This window comes from Labrus mixtus, chromosome 14 (genome assembly GCF_963584025.1).
Source record: "Labrus mixtus chromosome 14, fLabMix1.1, whole genome shotgun sequence".
NCBI lineage: Eukaryota > Metazoa > Chordata > Actinopteri > Labriformes > Labridae > Labrus > Labrus mixtus.
This window is the reverse complement of record NC_083625.1, coordinates 17,782,195-17,802,931: the sequence shown is the minus strand read 5'-3', so window position 1 is coordinate 17,802,931 and position 20,737 is coordinate 17,782,195. Positions and strand designations below refer to the sequence as shown.

Below are 20,737 nucleotides of genomic sequence, written 5' to 3'. Positions count from 1 at the left end.
ACATACTGGACTTACGTTTGTATGAATGGCAGCATAAATTGCTTTATGCATTCTAATGTTTCTTACATTATATAATTTAAGGTAATATATTTTGGGGTTGAATGCAAAGTCATTTTCAGCTGTCCTTAAGTGCACCAATTAATTCATGTTGGTCTGAAGATCTGGTTTTTGTACAGTTTTTTTTGTTGAAACTGGAATGCAGTGTTTACAAAGTGTGAAGGGACAATATCATAGTGAACCTTTAGCACTGACCTGAACTTCAATGCCATATCCCAGGTAGACAGTAACCAAGTAGTTACACTCCACTCCAGAGTCAAGCTGCTGCAGGATTTCGATGTTACCCTCAGGGTCAGTAAAATTCAGACTGCATGGCTCTGTGGGAGACAGCAAAAAGACAAGTGATTCCCTTTTTCCCGGGCCACTGATCTCTCTGACAGCCCACCTGTGTCTCCATGGCCCCCCCTAACCCTCTAACTATCTCTGCAGATTTCCTCTCAGATACGCAGCTCATCTGGGGCCTTTACTCCACTGTGGCCAGCAGAAAGGACAGCAGGACACATCAGGGAAAATCTGATTGTTTTTGACACATGAGCAACTCTGTTAACCCTGGTGGAGAGATGAATGGTGGTGTGCAGCATGCGAAATGAACAGCAGTTATGTTGATGACTCGATGCTTTATCTTCCTGTCCTTTGGGGTAGATGTAGTATTCTGAACTTTTAATTTATCTGGGGAAAACATTTTTAGATACCATTTTATTTACTACATCTTTGAATGTGAAGAAAGCATACATCCTACCTGTTGTTTGCATGGTGGTGATGGTGGTAGTTGTAATAACGGTTGTTGACACCCTGGTGGAAACTTTATCTTCCGATACTGAAATCTGTTCCAGGTGTGGATGATCAGAGCTGGTTTTGTCTGGATTTTTTCCATCGCCTGAACCTCTATTAAGTAGAGTCACTTGGGTGGTAAGAGAGTCCATCGTTGGCTGAATCTGTTCTTGTTCCTTTGTCTTTTCCCTTGAGGACTCCTTTTGAGAAAGAGACATTGGTGGCCCTGGCGTCGTGGGAGAATATGTGGTCAATGGGGAGGTGGCAGCCACAGTGGCAGTAGTGGCAATGTCTGAGAAGGCCGGGGCTTCCTCATGGGGCACCAGTTGAGTCACAGGGTCTCCAGCAGACTCTGAGCCGGGCATGGTTGAATATGCTGCCACAGAGCCATCTTTTCTAAAAAATTGCTGGTCGCTCTGAAAGTCCCTTATGAGTAGGTGCTCATGCAGCAGCAGGCCCTTTAGGACAGGCTGGTGGTTGGGGACGTTCATCGGCGAGGCAGTGGTGACAACGTGGATCTCGCTCTCTGTGTCCATTGTTGGCGAGTCCCTGTCAGGGTCAAGTGTCCTCCTACTGATGCCATTACTTTCCTTTGGACCTAAGAGGAAAAGAAAATAAGGTTGTGTTAAACAGAATATTACAGACCAGTAAGCTACTTACAGCACTGTAGAGCAGTTCATCTTTTTGACAGTTTCATTATAGAATCATCAAGACTGCCAGCCTTTAATCTACGGAAATTATGCCTAATGAGGTGAGAGGCTGTCCCCTTGTATAATTCTTCCACACATTTTATGTTGCTATTTAAATCATTATGCATATGTATGTGTGCATGAGTGTGATTGTGTTTGTGTGTGAGGCTTTGGGTTTGGGGGACAGGATGGTGGCTTAATCCGTTATACTATCCATAATAAAAGCTTCATAACAGTAATGCGGTCTAATGGGTTGACATACAGTATGTAAGTCACTACAAGCGAGCCACAGTATGCATGGAATCATAGAATAGTGTCCTTTGGAACCGTTTATTTTATACTTCATCTTCTGTGTTTAAATCAGAGCTTTTCTTCCGTACTTGACATGCTGTACATTTCACTGACCCAACATCAAGGACGTTCTCTTTCAGTCCCTGTGGCCGATTAATACTGACAGCAGTGAGAAGCAGCTTGCCGAAAGCCGTTTTTTTACAAAAGACAAATTCCACAATCACACCCTGCAGGCAGTGAAAACTCCGAGCGGAGCAACACTGAGCAGAAATAGTCGAGTTACTTGTGGGATTGAAAGGTGTAAAAACATATTTATTTAAGGCATTGTTATGTAGGCTTGTATTGTCCCTTTCTTTTCTTTTTTTCCAACATCACGTACGACGCACCAATCAATCACAGAGCACATGCATTGTTAAAAAAATCTGCAGAAAAAGCAATCAACCAGCAAATAGTCAGAAATGAATAAACAAACCAGTGTCTAAAATGCAAAACGAAAGTTCAGCTTGAAAGTTTAAAATACACTTGTATAATAACTCAAATTAAGTCGAAATAGAGTGTTTGCACTGTTAGGAAGGTTCTTAATTGTTCAAGAAAAATAACCCTATACATATTTTATGACAAATAATCTATCCTTTTTGTCTAAACTCATATTAATCACTACAGGCTGACTCCATACAAATTAATTTGGTACATTATTGCAAGTCACAGAGACTTTCCTTCCTGAGTTTAGACATGAAACCTTTACATGATTCTTTATAGAGTTAAATCTTAAACAGAACAAATTGTCTACAGTGACACTTTAATTTTGGCAATGACACTGCCGATCCGTTTAAAAGACAGACTGAGCTTGAGTTTTAATAAAACAGCCCTTTAATACAGTCTGGGTTTTGGAAACACAGACAAATGCATCCATTTGATATTGGTTTAACCAAAAACCTTTAGAAAATAATAAAGCCATCCCACAGTTGGAAGGTGCACAAAACAAACCTGATTATTAAAATAGAGGCTGAGAGGATTCAAGCTGCACCTGGCACCTGTTTTATGTGCCTTATTCATTTTGTTAAGTACACACAATAAAAGAAGGAGCCATCTACCCTTAAGTTATGACTGTTTCAGGCTAATAGTTTTAGCTGCAGACAACTCTTCATCCACTGTAAAGAACATGATGAATAGGTTTTAAGGAACAACATAACCCTAAATGAAACTCATTTCCATGTCAGCCATTAAAACATTGGTGCATCTTTAATCAGCTCAAGAAGGACAGACCAGAAAATCCATTCATGAAGCTCAAGTGTATTTTGTAACCAAATGATAGCACTGTGAGTACAAAAGTGCCATACATAGCCCCATTAGCACCTTCATTCTCTTCACATCAGTTGTTTGGGGAACTGTAATGAATAAATGGTTCCCACCTCTGCACTCAGTGTAAACATTAGCAAAGATGAACATCTTTGTGTGTCCTCAGTGGCTTTGATGGGACAGTTTTCCTGCGATGATCAAGTGTTCTCCAGCTGGCTGATAGTTAGACATAACTCAGCTGACAACAAAGACTTTTACCTCATTTATGAACCGTTATGATGAAGGACTTCTGAATTTCCAGTACTGACTTTCTCTTTTTAAAGTTTGTGGTGGCAAGATTCTTAGATGCTTAAAAATATGTAGAAATAAAGTGTACATGTTTGGGTTCTCTTGGGCGTAAAATAAAAATGTAAGTCATCAATGGCAACACCATCCTCTAAACTCTGAGTGCAATTAGCCGACTAGAAATACCAAAACAGACTGGGAACTTGGGAAGTCATCAATACTTTTTCAATCTTTTTCTATTTCCATCTGTTATTGTTTCACATTCTTTCCAACATTTCATGCATCTTTACTTCAAACAGTTGTGTAGATATTAATTTGCAGGAATAGAAAAAAAACAACTCTAAAACACTAAATGTTTACCTGAAGCTCTAGCTATTAAGAAGATAAAGCAATCTTTATCCAAAGCCAAAATAAATGCTGGAAACACAGGCAGCTTGTATGATCCTCTTATGTGTCTTCTTAACACCCGTCTACATCAAACAATACCTTCTGCTTTGACACCTTAATTAGCGTGCATTCTGGGTGACAGTTTGTCTTAATGAGGCAGAAAAACTGCCAGCACACTGTTCATGCTTATAGATGTGAGGATGATGTTGAAACTAGGCAGAAAAGTGAGTGAGATATCCTCATGGTTTGGATTATTTTTTCCGTATTGCGTTCCATGGGGATGGAGCAAGTTGAAACAGATTTGGGATTCAGTCTAAACGGGTCTGTTAACGTCAGGGAAAAGAAATAATGTTTGTTCCATGTTTAATGTGTAAAGTAGCATCTCATTGGTTGAGCTGTTTAATGACATATACTTTGAAATGGCTTTCAAGTCAGGATTCTTTGATTCTATGACTATTTGTGACTTCAATTTCAGAATCAGACTTCCAGAAAGACACTTGCATTGTCAGAACTTGTTTTTTTTTTTATATGCACAGCAATTCCCCAAAGTTTTAGAGCACAAAACTACCGAGTTGCACAGAGAGTTATAGCTTATGCCAATATTTTTTACATTTATCCCCAGGTACAGCTCTTTATAGCTACAGTGATTTAAAATACACAGCTTTAAGCATCTTACAACTTCTACACGACAAATATGGAAACACAATAAGATTCCCGTACTGTAATATGAAAAAACCTTGAATACACCTTACACACCTTTTCGTAGTTTATAGTAAAACAAGCTTTAAATAAGAGCAGCTTTCGTTTGCTTCTGGTCAGCACTTCACCTTTTCAAAACATTTTTGTATACCTTTTTTTTCAGTTGGTCATTTGTCAGGTTTATGCAGCTTGTAATAGAATTGCTGAATGTCTACATTTAGATCAGTGTTGTTTTTCACCTGGCCTGAAGAAGTCCTTTATAAAGTGGCTAATTGGGAGCTGAACAGTGTGCGGACCTTTCTCTTTTTTCTGTATTTTACAGTTGCCGAAAACATGCTCCAAGATACTCTGTTTCTTTTCTTGTCTCAGGATGTGCAAATAGTTGGGGTTAGACTGCTGATATATTTAGGAACTAATTCTAAGAAAACAAAGAAGAGCATGGCTGTTATTCTAATGCTTATATCTGTTTACTCTCTATGTGATCACAGAGATGATCAGTTATTAACATCTCCACTTTATAAGATATAAAGTTTGCATACTCTACATTTTGATTTATTTTGTGTGTGTTGATTAAAGGGCCAGTTTCTCCCTAAGAAAATGCTTAAATCTACCCGCAGGAATGTTGTTCATGTTCACTCTGTCTTCATTGATTCTGCAAGGTTTCCCATAACAGGAGACATACATTGGGTATTAAAACAAGCTGTCTGAATAAAGATGAAAATCGACTGTGCCGTGGGAGAGCTCTGTTTTGCTCGTAAAACTGAGAGAGTAGTACGCCAATGTAACTTTTTGCTGATGCAGAGTTAGTTCTCCCACCATCCAGCACACTAATAAAAGTTTGATCAGGGCTATTCAAGAGGAAGAGTAAACAAATTTGTTACAAAGCATCTCCCCGGCTGGCAGAATTGACACATGGTTTTACATTTTTACTGGCAGACACGACAACACAGCATTTATCTTTCTCGGCGACGGAGGCAATTCAAAGACCTTTTGATGTAGTGAGATGGAGGAGGAACATTTCCTTGTAGCCTTATTCTGTCACAGCGAGAGGAGCTAAATCTGAGCTTTAAAGGCAAACTAAGCATATTTGACATGTCTCTCAACCACAGAGAGTAAAGAGTATAAAGTGAGGTCTTCATAAATGATTGAGATTTCTCTCTATATTTGCAATTATAAGGTGGGGACAGCCTAAACACAGCACATGCTGTATGGGAACACTGGGTAATTTATATTTTTTCCCCAAATCTTGGATTTTCAGCTTAAAACTGCCAGTGTTGTGTTAGTCCCCTTTTCCGCCTCTATCGATGTTGGTCAGTTTTCTAGTCCCTAACCATACTTCAGTCAGAATATCGAGTGACTGTGGAGAATAAGAGTGGAGAACTGGGTTAAAGCAGAGTTTCTCATACACGGATCAATACAGGATCAATGAGTACAGGTTGGAGACCTCTCTGTGGTGATTACAGAGTAGCAAACTCTGCTACTGCACCGCTCTCATTCCTCAAACCCTAATTGGGTGTTTCAAGGAGCAGAGCTGAAATCTGGATTAAATGTCATTTTTGGAGTGTTGGTGTAATATAGATCAGTGGATACAACCAGGACAGAAGCAATTACACTGTTTATTTTTGATGCAAGGCGCATTCAATAGTTTCACATGTGTGCATAGATGGCAAATTCCCTTTATTAATAACATACAATCATTTCTGTATATGATGTGAAATGGCTCATATCTCAAGTATTTATTTTCCACTTCTACTTTGGTAGCATCTGATAAATGTAACTGAGCTGGTAAAATGTATGGTAAACATGAAATCATTTGTAACTACTTTATTTTAAATGTTATTTCAAGATCACTTGAAGGCTCACAGCCAAATCAGGTAAGGCATCCCTTATCTGATTAGCCAATCGCATCGCCCCTATACCAGATTTAAATATGTCAACATAGATATTATTTATTGTCCCTGAGATGAAATTTTCCCAAGGCAATAGTGCAAAAGAAAAACATAATGAATTAAGTGCGGAAGGCCAAATGGTTCAAAAGTAAAAATAAAAACGTGACACGAGTAATCGGATGGTAAGCGACCTCTGAAACTGCATTTGTGTTGGAACGTCTTGCACAAGTTTTTGCAATTTGTGCTTAAAAAATTAGGTAATACTTATTAACAAAAAAATATATTATACATTTTAACTTTAAAACAATTTGAGACGAATGCAAACAGACAATTTAAATGACATTAAATAAACGATTGGAAAACAACAGATACAAGACAACCACATATACAAGCAAATGATTGAAGAGGTCTGCCCTGATGAAGGCCTGTATGGCGAAACATGCTGGCATGAGCAAATAAAGGCTTTTTATGAACTATCCCTCAGACCACTTCAATAACTTCTAAGTTGGATCCCCACACTGAACACACATTTTCCACCCCCATGCATTTTCTTCTTGACTGAATATACAAGCACATGTTGTTGTCTGTCATGTTATTTATTGATGAATAAAACGTATATTTTCAGAGAAGTACTAGCTCAAATACCTCCAGCCTGTCAGGTTTGTGCGATGTTTTTCATGGTACATTTTTATCTTGAACATGTACCCTTGGAACATATACAAACTCAGTTGCCAAACACTCATACTGTAGGCTGTCATTCAAAACACATATCTCCTCAACTCCTCTACAAAACATATATTTCTATGTGTTTATCAAAGATGGAACCAGTTATTTGTTCAACACAAGCTGTAATGATAATTATTCAGTCCGCTATCCAACCTTGTTTCTGCCAGAGTGTCTCTCACATCGAGCCACAGACAGGCTTCTGTTCTCACCTGTTTCCATCTATATTTCAAAAATCACACGTCACTGCCATCCAATTTAAATTTATTGTGCTTGAAGGACTCCAATCAGGTATAGATGTTCTGTAATACGCTGGCATAACCAGTCTTCAGTCAGAACTAAGTGGACATGATGTGCTCTGTCAGGCTCACAGAAAAGGGTGTCATGCGGTCGTATTTAACCCTTCACACCCCAGCGAGATGCATGAAAATCATATAAAATGCATCAGAAGAAGTTGATGGCTGGTAAGATTTTTCATTGTCCTTTGCAAAATGCAGGCCCAGCAGATAATTTATCAAATCTATTTAAAGGAAGAATATGCGATTTTTCACACTTAAATGTAGCAGAAATCAAGTATATCCTCTGGAAATAACTCTGTGAGTCATGACTGTCTACAATGAGTGTGACACCCAAATCCCAGTGTCTGTGATGCTTTCCGAGCCGTAGCTACACTTTGTTTACATCGTCGGGACGGCTGGCCGGCTCATCACTTTGCGTATAAAAGTTGTTTAATTGAAGGACTAGAGAAAAGAAGAATAACATACTGTACTCACTGCTTATTTGAATGTCACGTAAGCGTTTTTAGATCATGGTAATTTCGTGTAAATTTACATGCAGTGTGAAGATACGAGCAAACTAAAGATCGCTAGCATTAGCACGCTAACACAACAATGCAGTGCCAGTTGTTTTGGTTTCATGCTGGTGCTCAAGGGCGACATCTACTGGATCAAACAGTCGCATATTCGTCCTTTAAAGGTCACATATTGTGCAAAACACACTTTACCATGTTTTAGAACATATGTGTCCCTAGTTGGTCTACAAACATTCAAATGATGATGATTTTAGTCAGATTTAGATTCAGTTTGGATCTTCTAACTGACAGTATGGAATTGATTTGATAAATGAACGCTACAAAAATATCAAGTAGTATGTGATGAATTTTGCATGATTTAACAAAGGTTTTCCTGAGAATTTCAGAACAGTAGAGAAATAATACCCCTTATACCTTTTGATTATAAATGTTCAAAATTCAGGAAATGGTATCATTCTTCTCATTTTTTTTTCTGAGAAGGACCCCCCTTGACCCCGCTCTATACTCTAAATTAGCCCTCCCTAACTTGCATGACGCCCCTGTACTGTGCTTCAAGTGATGAAAACGTTTGCGGCAGCTGACATAGCAGACTTAAAGGAGCTACAGTGAAATTTCACACAATCAGTTAAACATAAACCACTCTTAACAGCTGAAAGTAGATCCCATGCTGCACACTCCAAAGGTTATGCATGTACGTGCACTACAACACACCACTGACGCTTAATTAGAGCTAATTCATAAATTAGAGGTACTAATTACCATGACAGAATGAGATCACTGCTATCTTATTCTGAGCACAAATACATTGAAATACCATTTGTTGTCCGTGGAGGAATTAAGTTAAGTTAAATGCTTCCTCTGTGTGCACATTTTGGAGAGCACATTTAGAATATGAGCGTGTCTCAGAAGGCCACAGAACATGAATATTGCCCTTATATGCCCAAACACATTAAGCCTTGTAATGTCATGACAATACAGCAACAATACTTCAATGATGTTTTAAATAAAGAAGTAAAATATTAAGCCACCATTAAGCTACATGTTCTGCAGAAAAATCTGACTTGTCAGTACAAACCTGGTTGCTTCTCTAAAACTATTTTGCATGACCTAAGGTCAGGCACATCGAGTTAGGGTAAAAATAAATAGAACATTCTCAGTTTTCTTCTGGCAAGGCATTTTAAATATGGGACAGGGCCAAAAGTCAGAATAAGAAATATTTAAAAAGCTGTAGTCATGTATTCTTCTCAGTGATATTTAGACATTAAGATGATGTTATAACGCAGGTTCAAGATTTTAATAAACACATGTGCAATAAGGACTTTTAATTCTAATACAACAAGAGCTTTGAACTTTGTTCATTATTCTTTAATTATACTTCCCTTATTTTTCATGTTGCTGTCTTTTACAATACAGTCGTTAACTTATTCAGAATTGTATGCACACTACCAGCACTTTTATTGTCTTTTTATTGCCTTATTGTGCTTGTTATTGGGTTTCATGTTCTTTTGTTTTTATGCTGCCTTGCTGCAAAAGTATATTTTCCTCCTGTGGGACAAAAAAAAGATCTGAACAGAACATTACTGGGCTGTTCGTTTGTGCCTCTCTTCAAGATCAAATAATTCCAGAAGGAAGATGTGTTTTTTGTAATAGACTTCTAAAAATAGAAAGCATGTTTGCAGTCCTATGGCTACTCATCAGATTGTGATGAAGGGTGTTCAGCCTGCCTTACTGTATGTCACATTTAGAGTGAGTTTAGATGTCCACGTTCTCATGCTTCTCCCCTGATAATCCATCCATGACAGTGTTTCAGTCTGCACTGCCTCAGATGAAAGAATGAGCAATCACAGGGGAATCCTCCTCAAGACGGCAACAGACGGCCCCCTCTCTTCACTTGCATATCAATGGAGTCATCAGTGAGCACTCAGTGCATGGAGAGAGCGCTAATAAGATGGGACAAGCTACACTTGAGGCGGACTGCTGATTGGCATCAATCTCCTTATATCCAGGGGCTTTATTTCCTTATTATAACAGAGAGCCACTAGACAAGCAAATCAATAAGCAGCTTCCGCCGGGCTCGGATACAAGGCCCCTCAGATCACTCTCCACGACTCCTCCAAGGATCCTTGGTGGAGGTTTGAACACATGAGTACATCTTATCACCTGAGGTGAACATTTCCTCCCTGTGACATTTGCTGCAAAAGCCCGCAGTATACGTGCAGATTCTTCACTTGTTTGCATGAAGGGATAAGGAAAGACTATTGGAAATAATGAGGTGAAACTGATAAATGATTCCATTAGTTTACTTAATGAATTGATAATTCAATTTGGTTTGTGGGCGTGACAAGTGCAAGAAAGTGGAAATGATTCAAAAACAACAAAGGTAGCAGGAAGAGAATTCAATTAAGTGAGCACCGGCTGGAAGAATGAGCCTTTTTCGGAAAAACAAACAAAAAATAAAAGGTCATGTTTTTTTCTTTTATATAGCTATTTACAATTCAACACAAGAATATATAATCCATGACTGTGCAGGCATTCCAAATGCAGAACATCAAAGTCTCTTTTTTATTTTCTGAGTCGTGACCAGAGCAGCATATTAAAAGGCAGACACACTCCTCTCCGCCATCTGCCCTTTGACTTCATTGAGCGGAACCATAACTTTTCCCTTTCATTTATTACGGCCTGTCTGTGTTCCAGTTCATCGCGCATTGTCCTTCAGACTGGCTTTAAACAAACTGTGTCTTAATGGTGTTAGGAAGCTCATAAGACCTGACCTTTTAAGTCGGAGAAGAATAAGAAAACAGCGAGCTGGCATCGCCATTTGCATGAAATCTTTTGCAAAGCGCTAAAGCTGCAGGGGGTGAATCTTAAGAAAAATATAAACTCCATGGTGAAAGGTTAGGTTTTTTTTCCTCTGAACTATTCAAAATGATTTGAATAGTTTTCTTCTTCTTCTGCTATAAACTTTGTTTTATCTTCTCTTCTACCAGAGAATAATGCATGAATGAGTGCATGCCTTGTTCTACAAATCCCTGGTATTCAAATTAAATAACTTCCTGTTATCATGGCAGACTCGGTCTTACATACAGTATAGAAGCCAAATCCTCATTGTGTGTCAATTTACCAACGTGCTGCATCCTAGAAAATACGGGAAGGAATGTCCCTTTTCACTCTCCATTTCCCCCCATTAGAGTCATTTATCTTTTCATTTTCTTCTCATTTACTCCATGGTGGAGTAAATTAAGAGTAAAGCCGTGGGTGACACAAGATGTTCTACTTTCAAATCTGCTGTGGATGGCTTTATTGTGAGATTAGTGGGATGTGTTTTATAAGCATTTGTACAGTAGTAGTGGTACTGAATAAAAAAAAAAAAACACACACAATTTAGCCCACTTTTTTCAATTCCCTTCATTATTACCAGGACCCAGGTGTATACTGTTATATATCACATCAGTATATAAAGAAAGAGATTTGTAATTTACTTCTAAACACAATTATGCGGTTGCAGGCTGTACATCAGGCTCTCGTCCTGACAGCACAGACATTAGTGGTGCATTTAAAAGCTACTTGATGGATGTCACACACTCCACCTTTCTTCAAATGATTTCTCAGTCCCATAACAATTCCATCAGCTCGAGGGAAATGCAACTAAACGACCACAGTGACAATTTTATACCTTATCTGTGTACTTGTCATAGATTGACATGCCTGTGTGCACCATTACACTTGTCAATACTGTGTATCTCAAAGGGAGGCTAACGCTAAATCAGTCACAGGCCATGAGCAGAAACAAGAATGTCTTATTTCAGCCTCAGTAATTCCCCCCCTTTTCTTTTCCCAGACAGCAAAGTCCATCTGAAACTATGAAAATTGAATTGCCAACAAGATATATCGAGGACTGTTCCCTCGTTATTTTCTTTCCGTGGTTTGCATTTAGCAACAGAGTGCCCTTGTGTTCATGTTAATAAAGCTTATTTGACAGGAACTCTGGACTCTTAATGGTTTGAGAACGTGTTGCATTATAAGTAAAGGTGATTAACATCGTTCTTATAGTGCTATAGTTTGTATTGCAGTATAACAAAATAAAAATAGAGATAAGATAAAGAAAAGCAATTAGACGACATGTTGAGGTTTTTCTAAAGCTCCTGTGGGAAACTTTCAGTTTGCATTTATTTTGGTGTCCCCTGTGGACAAAGAGGTAACGTTTTTCTCTTTGCTGATTATGTCATGTGCGTATTTGCCACAGAGCAGGTGGAGCAGGACAGGAAGTAAGACACTTAACCAACATTAACAGGACGGTTTGGAACAATGACCTTTTGTATGTTTGTTGTTGTTTTTTTACCGGTTTTATACCACATAGAAGTGTATGTTCTCGCGCTGTTGTGTGATTCTGTAATTACTGCGGGAGCTCCTTGGTCATGTGCGACTCCAGCTGATGTGCTGAAAACGCAGCCTGCGGGTGTTGATGGACGAGGGCGTACAGAGTCTTACCGAAGCGGAGCTGACAACGCATCTGTGAAGCTTGGGGTCACTGTCTGTATTGAAGTAAAAGTGGAAAACTACTTTCTCTGAAATGTACTCACAGTATGAATGTATAAAGATAGAAGGGTTTTTTTTACCCTTATCTTTCTATGCAAAACCAGCTTTTGCCATGTTTAGGAGACTATTCAACTTAAATCATGCTAATGTAAAAAGACGTTAGCATTTTCAGCTGTGCTCCAATATGAACGTCAGAAAGAGAGCGATTGTCCTGCTGCTCTGATTTCGGAGCAGCCGGGCTCGCTCGACGTTCTCCCTGTTGTTGCTTCTCCACATTCAAGTTTCCCTCTCCTGTCCCGTTGATGCATCTTATGCATGCTTTTCATTGTGTTAGGCTTGTTGTGCATGATATGCACTGTTAAATATGCAGAGAAAGCACATTTTCAAGGGTTAATGCCCCACTACTTAAAATTGAAATCAGTCTGGCGCACTACTTAGGTAAAATAAAATAGTTGATAATTCCCCCAAAATGCTTTGAAGACAACTTAACGAGTCGGATATTTGTGATTTGACTCACACCTGACCAACTGTTCCCCTTGTTTACCACTTTATAGAGAGAAGTAAGGTACCACATCTTTCACCTGTGTTGTCTTTCACACCTACACATACTCCTTATAGTTTAAGATACAACCCATAATAAGAGAGCAAGCTTTGAAAGTTCTGAAGTTGAATGGTATTTAATGATGTTCAGTACAGATTTGTTACTTTTCTCTTCAAATTCATGTTGATGTGATATCTTAAATTGAACTATTACTCTAGTCGATTGCTGCTTTTCTTGTTAGCTTGGTAGGTAACCATTGCATGATTAATATATTGCATCAACAAATTCAACAATATCTTCTTCAGACAGAAGTAGTTTTTCTGTGTGAGTTTTTCCTTCACTTTTTCTCCTCTAAAACATTGACTTGAATTGTCCATGGATAAAGGGGGAAAGGTGCGTTTACTATAATAGCTCTTAAAAGGAGAGATGAACAGATCCTATTCAGACTTTCTTCTTTACCTTCACACATTTGGTTAGAAGGGAGGCGGATGAAAATACTTTTCAGGAAAGAAAATGACTTTGGCACATTCATCATCTGCCAGAATCAAGGCAAAGTGAAAAGTAAGAAAATGTTGTGCACTCTGCGGAAGCACAGAAGCAAAATGAAGTCTAATTGCTCAAAGGGAGTGGGAAAAAGAAGAGATGGAGCATAGACAATGTGTTTGAAATTGTTTGTACGTTTTTGACACTTGGTTGAATCTTCTTTTAAGAAAGACAGCAGAGCAGCTAAATAGAAAGCCCCACCATTAGGTTTCTATTCTTCAAGGGTGATGTTATTTTCTTTCCTTGAAACATGACAGACACATACTGGAAAATTGCATCAAGGAGAGTAATGTTATTCACCTAAGCCAAGAGAGAGGGTAGAGCTTATGGGTCTTGCTTTCAGCCAGCATATTCGCTTATTTTTTAGTCAATACTTTTAGAGGGCTTTGGCTTGTTTTCGATGGTTTAAAGTCATATATTACACCAAGTACCAGTTGGATCCCAATAGAAAACACAGATCTGTTATCTGTTCCATTAAAGGAAGAATGTGTGTGTATGATCCGGTGTATGTCGTCCTTGAGCACCAGCATGAAACCAAAACAAACTGCTGTTTGGCCGCACCTCCGCTATACTTAAGCCTCCACTCTCCTCAGGCGACAAACCTCCAACACTCAGCCCCTCGCGTTTGCAGGAAGGAGTGAAGCGCAAGCGGCAGACAAACTAATTAGCAGGCTAATGTTAGCGTTTGCTTAGCTCGTAGATTTGCATTGCATGTACATTTACATGGAATGATCGTGATCTAAAAATGCTGACGTGACATTTAAAATAAGCAGAGAGTATGTTATTCTTCTTTTCTCTCGTTCTTGACCTTTACGCAAGCGGAGGAGCCAACCGTCCCATTCATGTAAACCTGACGTAAACACGGCTCCGAAAACAACACAGCCAGCGAGACTCACGCTTACTCATTGTAGACAGTCATGACTCAGATATTTACAAAATAAAAACTTGATTTCTGCTATATTTGTGTAAAATGTTAAACATTCTTCCTTTAAAGACTTGAATAAAAGAGACTTAAAGAAGTACAGACATCTTTGAACTTTTACACTCTATATCTATTTTTCACCTTTTTGCTAACTACTGTAGGAATGAATTATAGAATTCAGAGTGTAGTAAAGCTGGTTGTAGAAGTATTTGTCATCGATAGCTTTTTAACAATGAAAAACCTTTTTAAAATCAAATCAATAAAGCACAGCTCCTGTCGTCTTCAAACTGCTTCAAATCTCTGCAATTTCACTTCAACATTTTCAAAGCAATCCTGAAACAAATAATAGAATATAAAAGACAAACAATAATAAACTAAAACCTGGAGGGAGTGATGAGCGAGAGAGAGAGAGAGACAGGGTGAAAGATGTCTTGGAGCAGCAGCATTTTAATATGCTGGCTGCATGTAATGTTGAAATTAGTTTTATGCTTTCTGGCAGGGGAATGCCAGAGAGCAGAGCCAGGTGAGGGCCTGTGAGTACACAAGTCTGGAAACATAAATGCTGTAAAGCAAAACACAAGCTGCCTGTTGGGAGGTGAGGGGAAACAATATTAACTCTGACAGTGATGGATGGTGCTGTTTCCTGTAGAGGGCTGATAGATTGAGGGGCCTTTAGTGCTGAGGTCCTCTCTAGTAAAGATGCATCCCACGTGTATGAAAAAAAAAAACAGGTAAAAATGACATTTTTAAAGGAAAAAGTGTCCTTTTCAAATTTAAATTGTTTTTGCCTAACAACAGGTGTTTTACATGTTTTTGCGTCCTTTTGAAAAAAAGCTTTCATGGTAGACTGTAAAGGAAATGTAGGAGCCAAAATGTTTACTTAACCCATGTAGTTAATTGCGGGTTTTTTTTGTCAGTTCTCTTTTCTTTTTTTTTTAGGTTACCAAATAATCAGTAATAAATACGTTGGTGTTGCTCCACACATTTTTGTTCCTCATACAGAATTTGAATGGGACTTGGTTAAAGAGGTTGGGTGGAGCTGTAATATTATATCTGGACCTAAATGTTTTTCTTGAATTATTTGTCTGTATTTAAATTGTTTTTTTATAAAGCATGTAAATGGGTTTGGGGATCATTTTACATTTTTCATTGAGTGTAGTCACTAAGGACATATACATGAAACACTAGCACTTGCACTTGCCATAAAGAATCATTTCTATCAATGACTTATCTCACACATTTATGAGCCACCGCTGTTTATCCTTGTGACATCATCAGCCTCATTGCAAATAAGAAATCAGTGTGCACTGCACGCCAGGTGCTATAAATAGCAAATGTCTTGTTAAAAATAAAGTTGAAGCTTAAAATCTGCAATCGTACTTGCTATAACAACATTGATTCTTTGCTTTAGAAACTATATCAAGACTGTTGTCTGCAGCTGTCGTCTGTACGTGTGGCTAAAGGTTGACCGCTGCTCGGCAATCAATAATGTCACTGCAAGCATCTGAAGTCCAAACAAATGAAGTCCACATCAGTCGACCGGCCTCTCAGATGTAGGGGGATCAACAGCCCTGCACTCCAAAAATAACAGATCAAATTGTCTTCTGCTGCTTCTCTCTGGAGCTAGGATTGATGTTTCTCTCCAGCACAACAACAATTCAATACATCAGGCAACCACTTGTGTTATTTTTAAGTTTGGAGCCATCCCCTTCAAATTATCTACAAATATAACTTGACTGTGTTTTCAAAGCATGAGAAAGAGATAGTGTCCTGGAGGATAAAGTAAAACATGAAATTTGTCATTGATAATAAAAACAGATAAGAAGAGTCTGCTAAGCTGTGGGGCAAAGGCAGACTCAGACAGTGAGGTCATAATGTAAGACTCATACAACATTTGAGTTTTAAATGATCTAGTTTTACACACATTTCTAAGGTAACAAGATAATCTTTTTTTTTTTTTCAGGTTTGAAACCCATACTGCCACTGTGCTGTGGCTTAGTTATTCTGTATACTATGTAGCAGAGCTGCTTGGTATGTCATCCCTAACACGCAAAACAGCAACCTCCTTCCTGGGCTGAAAAAAGTGCAGTTGATCGAGTGGCCACTTGAGGCTAGCTCCGAGAATGACACGTCCCCAAAAGGGCTGCATATTAAACCGCTTAACTTTGAAGAATAATTAAACATGTTAACTACCTGGTGCAAAAATCAGTTTCAGTCTCTAGCGCTAAATTCTGTGTTCATGACAACTGTATCAGGGGGACTTTATGTTCAACTCGCAGTTTAAAATGATATCAAGGCTTAAAGTTGTTTGCAATTGTTGGGCGTTGCCACTCTGAGCTGCTTGCTCTTAGCTTGATGACACCTCAGTTAGCCTGTTTCTCTTGTCATGTTATGGTCGGACTAATCATATACCTTGGTTTGCTATGCTAACAGTTTGTACAAGAACGCCAAACTTTATCTTTCCCAGGCTGGAAAGTAGCTCATTTCCAAGCTTATAAATTGGCCACCAATAGTTTAGTCTGATAACTTCACATTCACCAAACCCTTGTTTCTCACCAGTTCTCCAGTTCTGCCTTCTTGTCCAAAGACAGTCACGTCTGACTAAACAGAAAACAACACGGCAAGACAACAATTTCCAAACCCTATGCTTTCAAAGGGCAGTCAACCAACCTATGGATGACATCACCATGGCTACATCTTTCAAATATTGTGAAGTGCATTCACAGAGTTACTATAATTTGGGCAGTTTTCATTTAAACCCATATGCCTTGGATAAAAATGTGCTATTGTATAAATCCCCTTGATAACTACACTACAGAATTTGCTAACAACTTGTTGAATTAAATCAGCCATCCACTTCACAGTAGGAAGGCGTTTTACCTCAGAGTAGCTCTTCCCACAGCTGTGTTAAATATCTGCAAGTAACAGTCTCTATTAGCTTATTGCTTTAATAAACGGCAAGTGATAGAGCAGTCTACAAGGGTATGATTGAGTGAGCGCAAGCATTCTGTTTTTCTGCATTATTAAAACTTCTCACAGGAAAGAGGGCCTTGCTTCATGGTGCAGGAGCAGGTTATTATAAAGTCATGTAAATTATAACACCAAGTATCTGGAGAACATCAGCAGAACTGATCAAGCTAAGGCTGATAAGAACAAAATCTAAATGATGTAGTCTCTTGGCCAGCAGCTGTTATTCTTTGGACATAAACTTAACACTGCTGTTTCCAGGCTTGCAATCCAAAAAAAAACACGCGCATCACTGCACTAAAGTTGCAAAGTTGTTTTCCATTGGCTTCTGTGTAATGAAAAGAACCATCACAGTTTGTAAAGTTTATTTTATTTATTTTTTTTCTAGTGCTTTATAGCTTTACCAAAATTGGATTTCAAGCCTGGCTACCCTAAGAGGATCTACAAACACATGTGGTGCAAAGAGCAAACCTGTGTAGAAGAGCACTGGGTGGGAAAAAAAAAAAAAAAAAAAAGTGAAAATTAAAGTGGTTTAGCCTGAATGGATTTAAGGGGCTGCAAAATAAATTTTAGTGCCCTGTCATTCATCTCATATGGCTGTTAATATACATTTTTAATGGTTTGTCTGCTGCAGCACAGCAGTCATCCTTCAGGAGGTGTTTCACTCTCACCAGGCTGTTGTGTGGGTGGCATTCAATTGTTGCATCATTAATCTAGTTGTATTAATTATAGATCCCTGCGAGCAACAGTAGTGTAGCTGATGAATGACTCAACAATAAAAAAAAAAAACAACAGTGTACCAAGAGGAATATCTGCAGTGAAAATTCAGTTTTGCCTCTCGTAATTTTTTCAACAGTGTCTCAAACCTCCCTTTCAACATCACAATTAGAAGTTTACACTGTACAACAGGCATTACAAGTAGGGCTGGGAATCTTTGGGTGTCTCATGATTCGATTTGATTTTGATTCTTGGGGTCATGATTCGATTCAGAAACTATTTTCAATTCAAAACGATTCTGGATCTATGGATTCAAAGTCTATTTTTGAATTAGTACATACTTCAGGATCTACTGCAGTCATCTGAGAGACAGACTGAATTTCTTGCTGCTCCATTTAGCATTCTACTGAGTCAAAGAGCTAGCCTTAGCACTTAGCAGGGAGTGATTGATAAGCCAATTTTTTTTCTTTTGATTTTTAGAAGTTATGAATCGATTTAAAATCTCAGAAGATAAGAATCTCAATTTTTACGTAAAATGTTAATTACAAGCATGCAGACTTGACAACTTATCATGTCTCTCCAATGATGTCAGGCTTCCTGTTCCATAATCTGCAGCTATCTAACCGGTTTGGATTTACATTGTAGAAGATTCTTTGTATTACATTGTTTAAAGGAGAATGCCATTGTGCATCATATGCATAAATACTTTTCAGTGAATTACTTGTATGTGGTGCAAGTTGGACATTGCCCTGCAGGGCCAGCAGACTCAATCTGAAACACATAAAAAAGCTACTCTCTGAAAGATACTGCATCATTTCAACAGAATTACTGATGAACAAATCACCAGTGAGTCAGGACAAGGAAACACTTGACATCATGTTTTTAAACTTTAAGTGACCAAATATAGCATACAGCTCGTACCACCTGTGTTGCTTGTAAAACTGAAGCTTGACAAAACTCAGCATCATTTCTGGTGAGCCATGACAGACATCTACCATCACCAAAATATGACAAAATGCTCTTTTACTTTGATTGTAGATTAAATGCAAAATTTGGCTTTTTCCATTCTTGTCTTCTGACCAATCAAGGGGCTTTGTACTCCTGCCAATTTCACCCTTTGAGACACGTTTTTACACTGATGGTGGAGATTGTCATTTGAGGTGCCAACCTGCTCATCAGGATCCAAACCTATTCATTCACACATTCACATAATACTGGCAAGGACACACTTGACATCTGGACTACAGGAGCTGTGGTGGACAGTGGACAATCCACTTTCCCTTTGTGCCAGATGAGTGAAATAATAAATTATTAAATTACATTTTACTGATAAGCTTTTAGGAGTATTTTTTTAAAGTAAACCTTTTGCACACTAACTGGACTGCCTAAGAATTCTGAACTGGTTAATCCAAATTTTGTGAGTACCGTAGTCTCACTGCTGTTTGCTATAAAACAGATAGGCCTATCGCTATACTTAAATTGAGTGTTGTGTGTTTTTATGTAAATCTGCTGTATATTTTCCATGTGAAGCCCAATGATTCATACTGTCTGATGTGGCCTGAACTGAAAGAACTCTTGATAATTAGCATTAATTGGTAGGTGAGCAATGACACATGTTTGCAAGCCTCCTCTAACAGCAAGTGGAATCTCATTTTCTCGTTGTCGTTTCTCTTCTGTGCTCCACTTTGAACCCTGTTTACAATCTAGTGCTCCTCTTCAAGGTCTATAAAGACAGCAGGTGGTCAAAGCGCCCACGCCAGCACTAACGCTTGTGCCATCGTGTATGTAAGACACATACATCAAAGTCTGCACACTCATCTGCAGCTGTTTGTTTACTGTGTAGCTATGCTGGTTAGATGGGAGATGAGCAGCTTGTGATCTTTAGCGTGCTGGAAAGTCTGCAGAATAAACAAACACATGGGTTCTACTCTCAACTACTGCACCGTGATCATGCATGTTGTGTAGTCTTTTTCTGCAAAATAAAAAAGGGAAGCTTGTCAAGGCGAATAACAAGGAGGCTGATTTGACTGAAAAACATAGGGTTTTTTGGCATGTAGAGAAAAAGCAAAGTGCTTCAATTTGACCTGTACTTTCCTATAGCATACATATTTGATGATGAAAACAATGTGAAATATGTGACTAAACAAAACAGACAGAGGTCCAAAACTTAACTGCAAAGAAGTATGTGTGTTTCTACCTAAGAAGAATTTGAGTTCTTGCCAACTCAGTTGCCATGTAAACTGCTTAGTTAGCTGTGTAACCTCTGATAAAATGCATGAACTCGAGAATACAAAGTTCATGTTTGTTTTGGTTCCGTAGTGAATCTGTCCACCCGGAGCAAGTGAGTCAGATGGATCTGCCTGTGACAACTTCACTGTTTGTGATGCTAGCTGCTCAAGATGTTCCTATATTGAACCTTTTTTTTATACTGTTTGCTTGCTTCTGCTGTTTCATGCTACCATGCTGTGTCATCATGGTGAATTGTACGAAGAGTTCATCAGCTGTTGTTCTCTGACACGGTGATAAAACTCTAGATTTAACTCAGCAACAACGTCCCCTGATGTTCACAGTGAAAAGACAACACTACGGGTTGCATTTCAAATCTTACTT

The 20,737-nt window shown here is 38.6% G+C and overlaps 1 protein-coding gene across 1 annotated transcript in view; it reads right to left on the bottom strand.

Moving 5' to 3' along the window:
* The window catches only part of LOC132988290 (seizure protein 6 homolog), a 100,865-nt gene that overhangs the window by 46,144 nt on the left and 33,984 nt on the right, over positions 1-20,737 (bottom strand). The window contains exons 2-3 of the mRNA XM_061055600.1: positions 797-1,426; positions 253-374 (exon numbers count right to left, since the gene is read on the bottom strand). Of these exons, the coding sequence (XP_060911583.1) occupies positions 253-374; positions 797-1,426 (752 nt within the window). The remainder of the gene's footprint in view (positions 1-252; positions 375-796; positions 1,427-20,737) is intronic.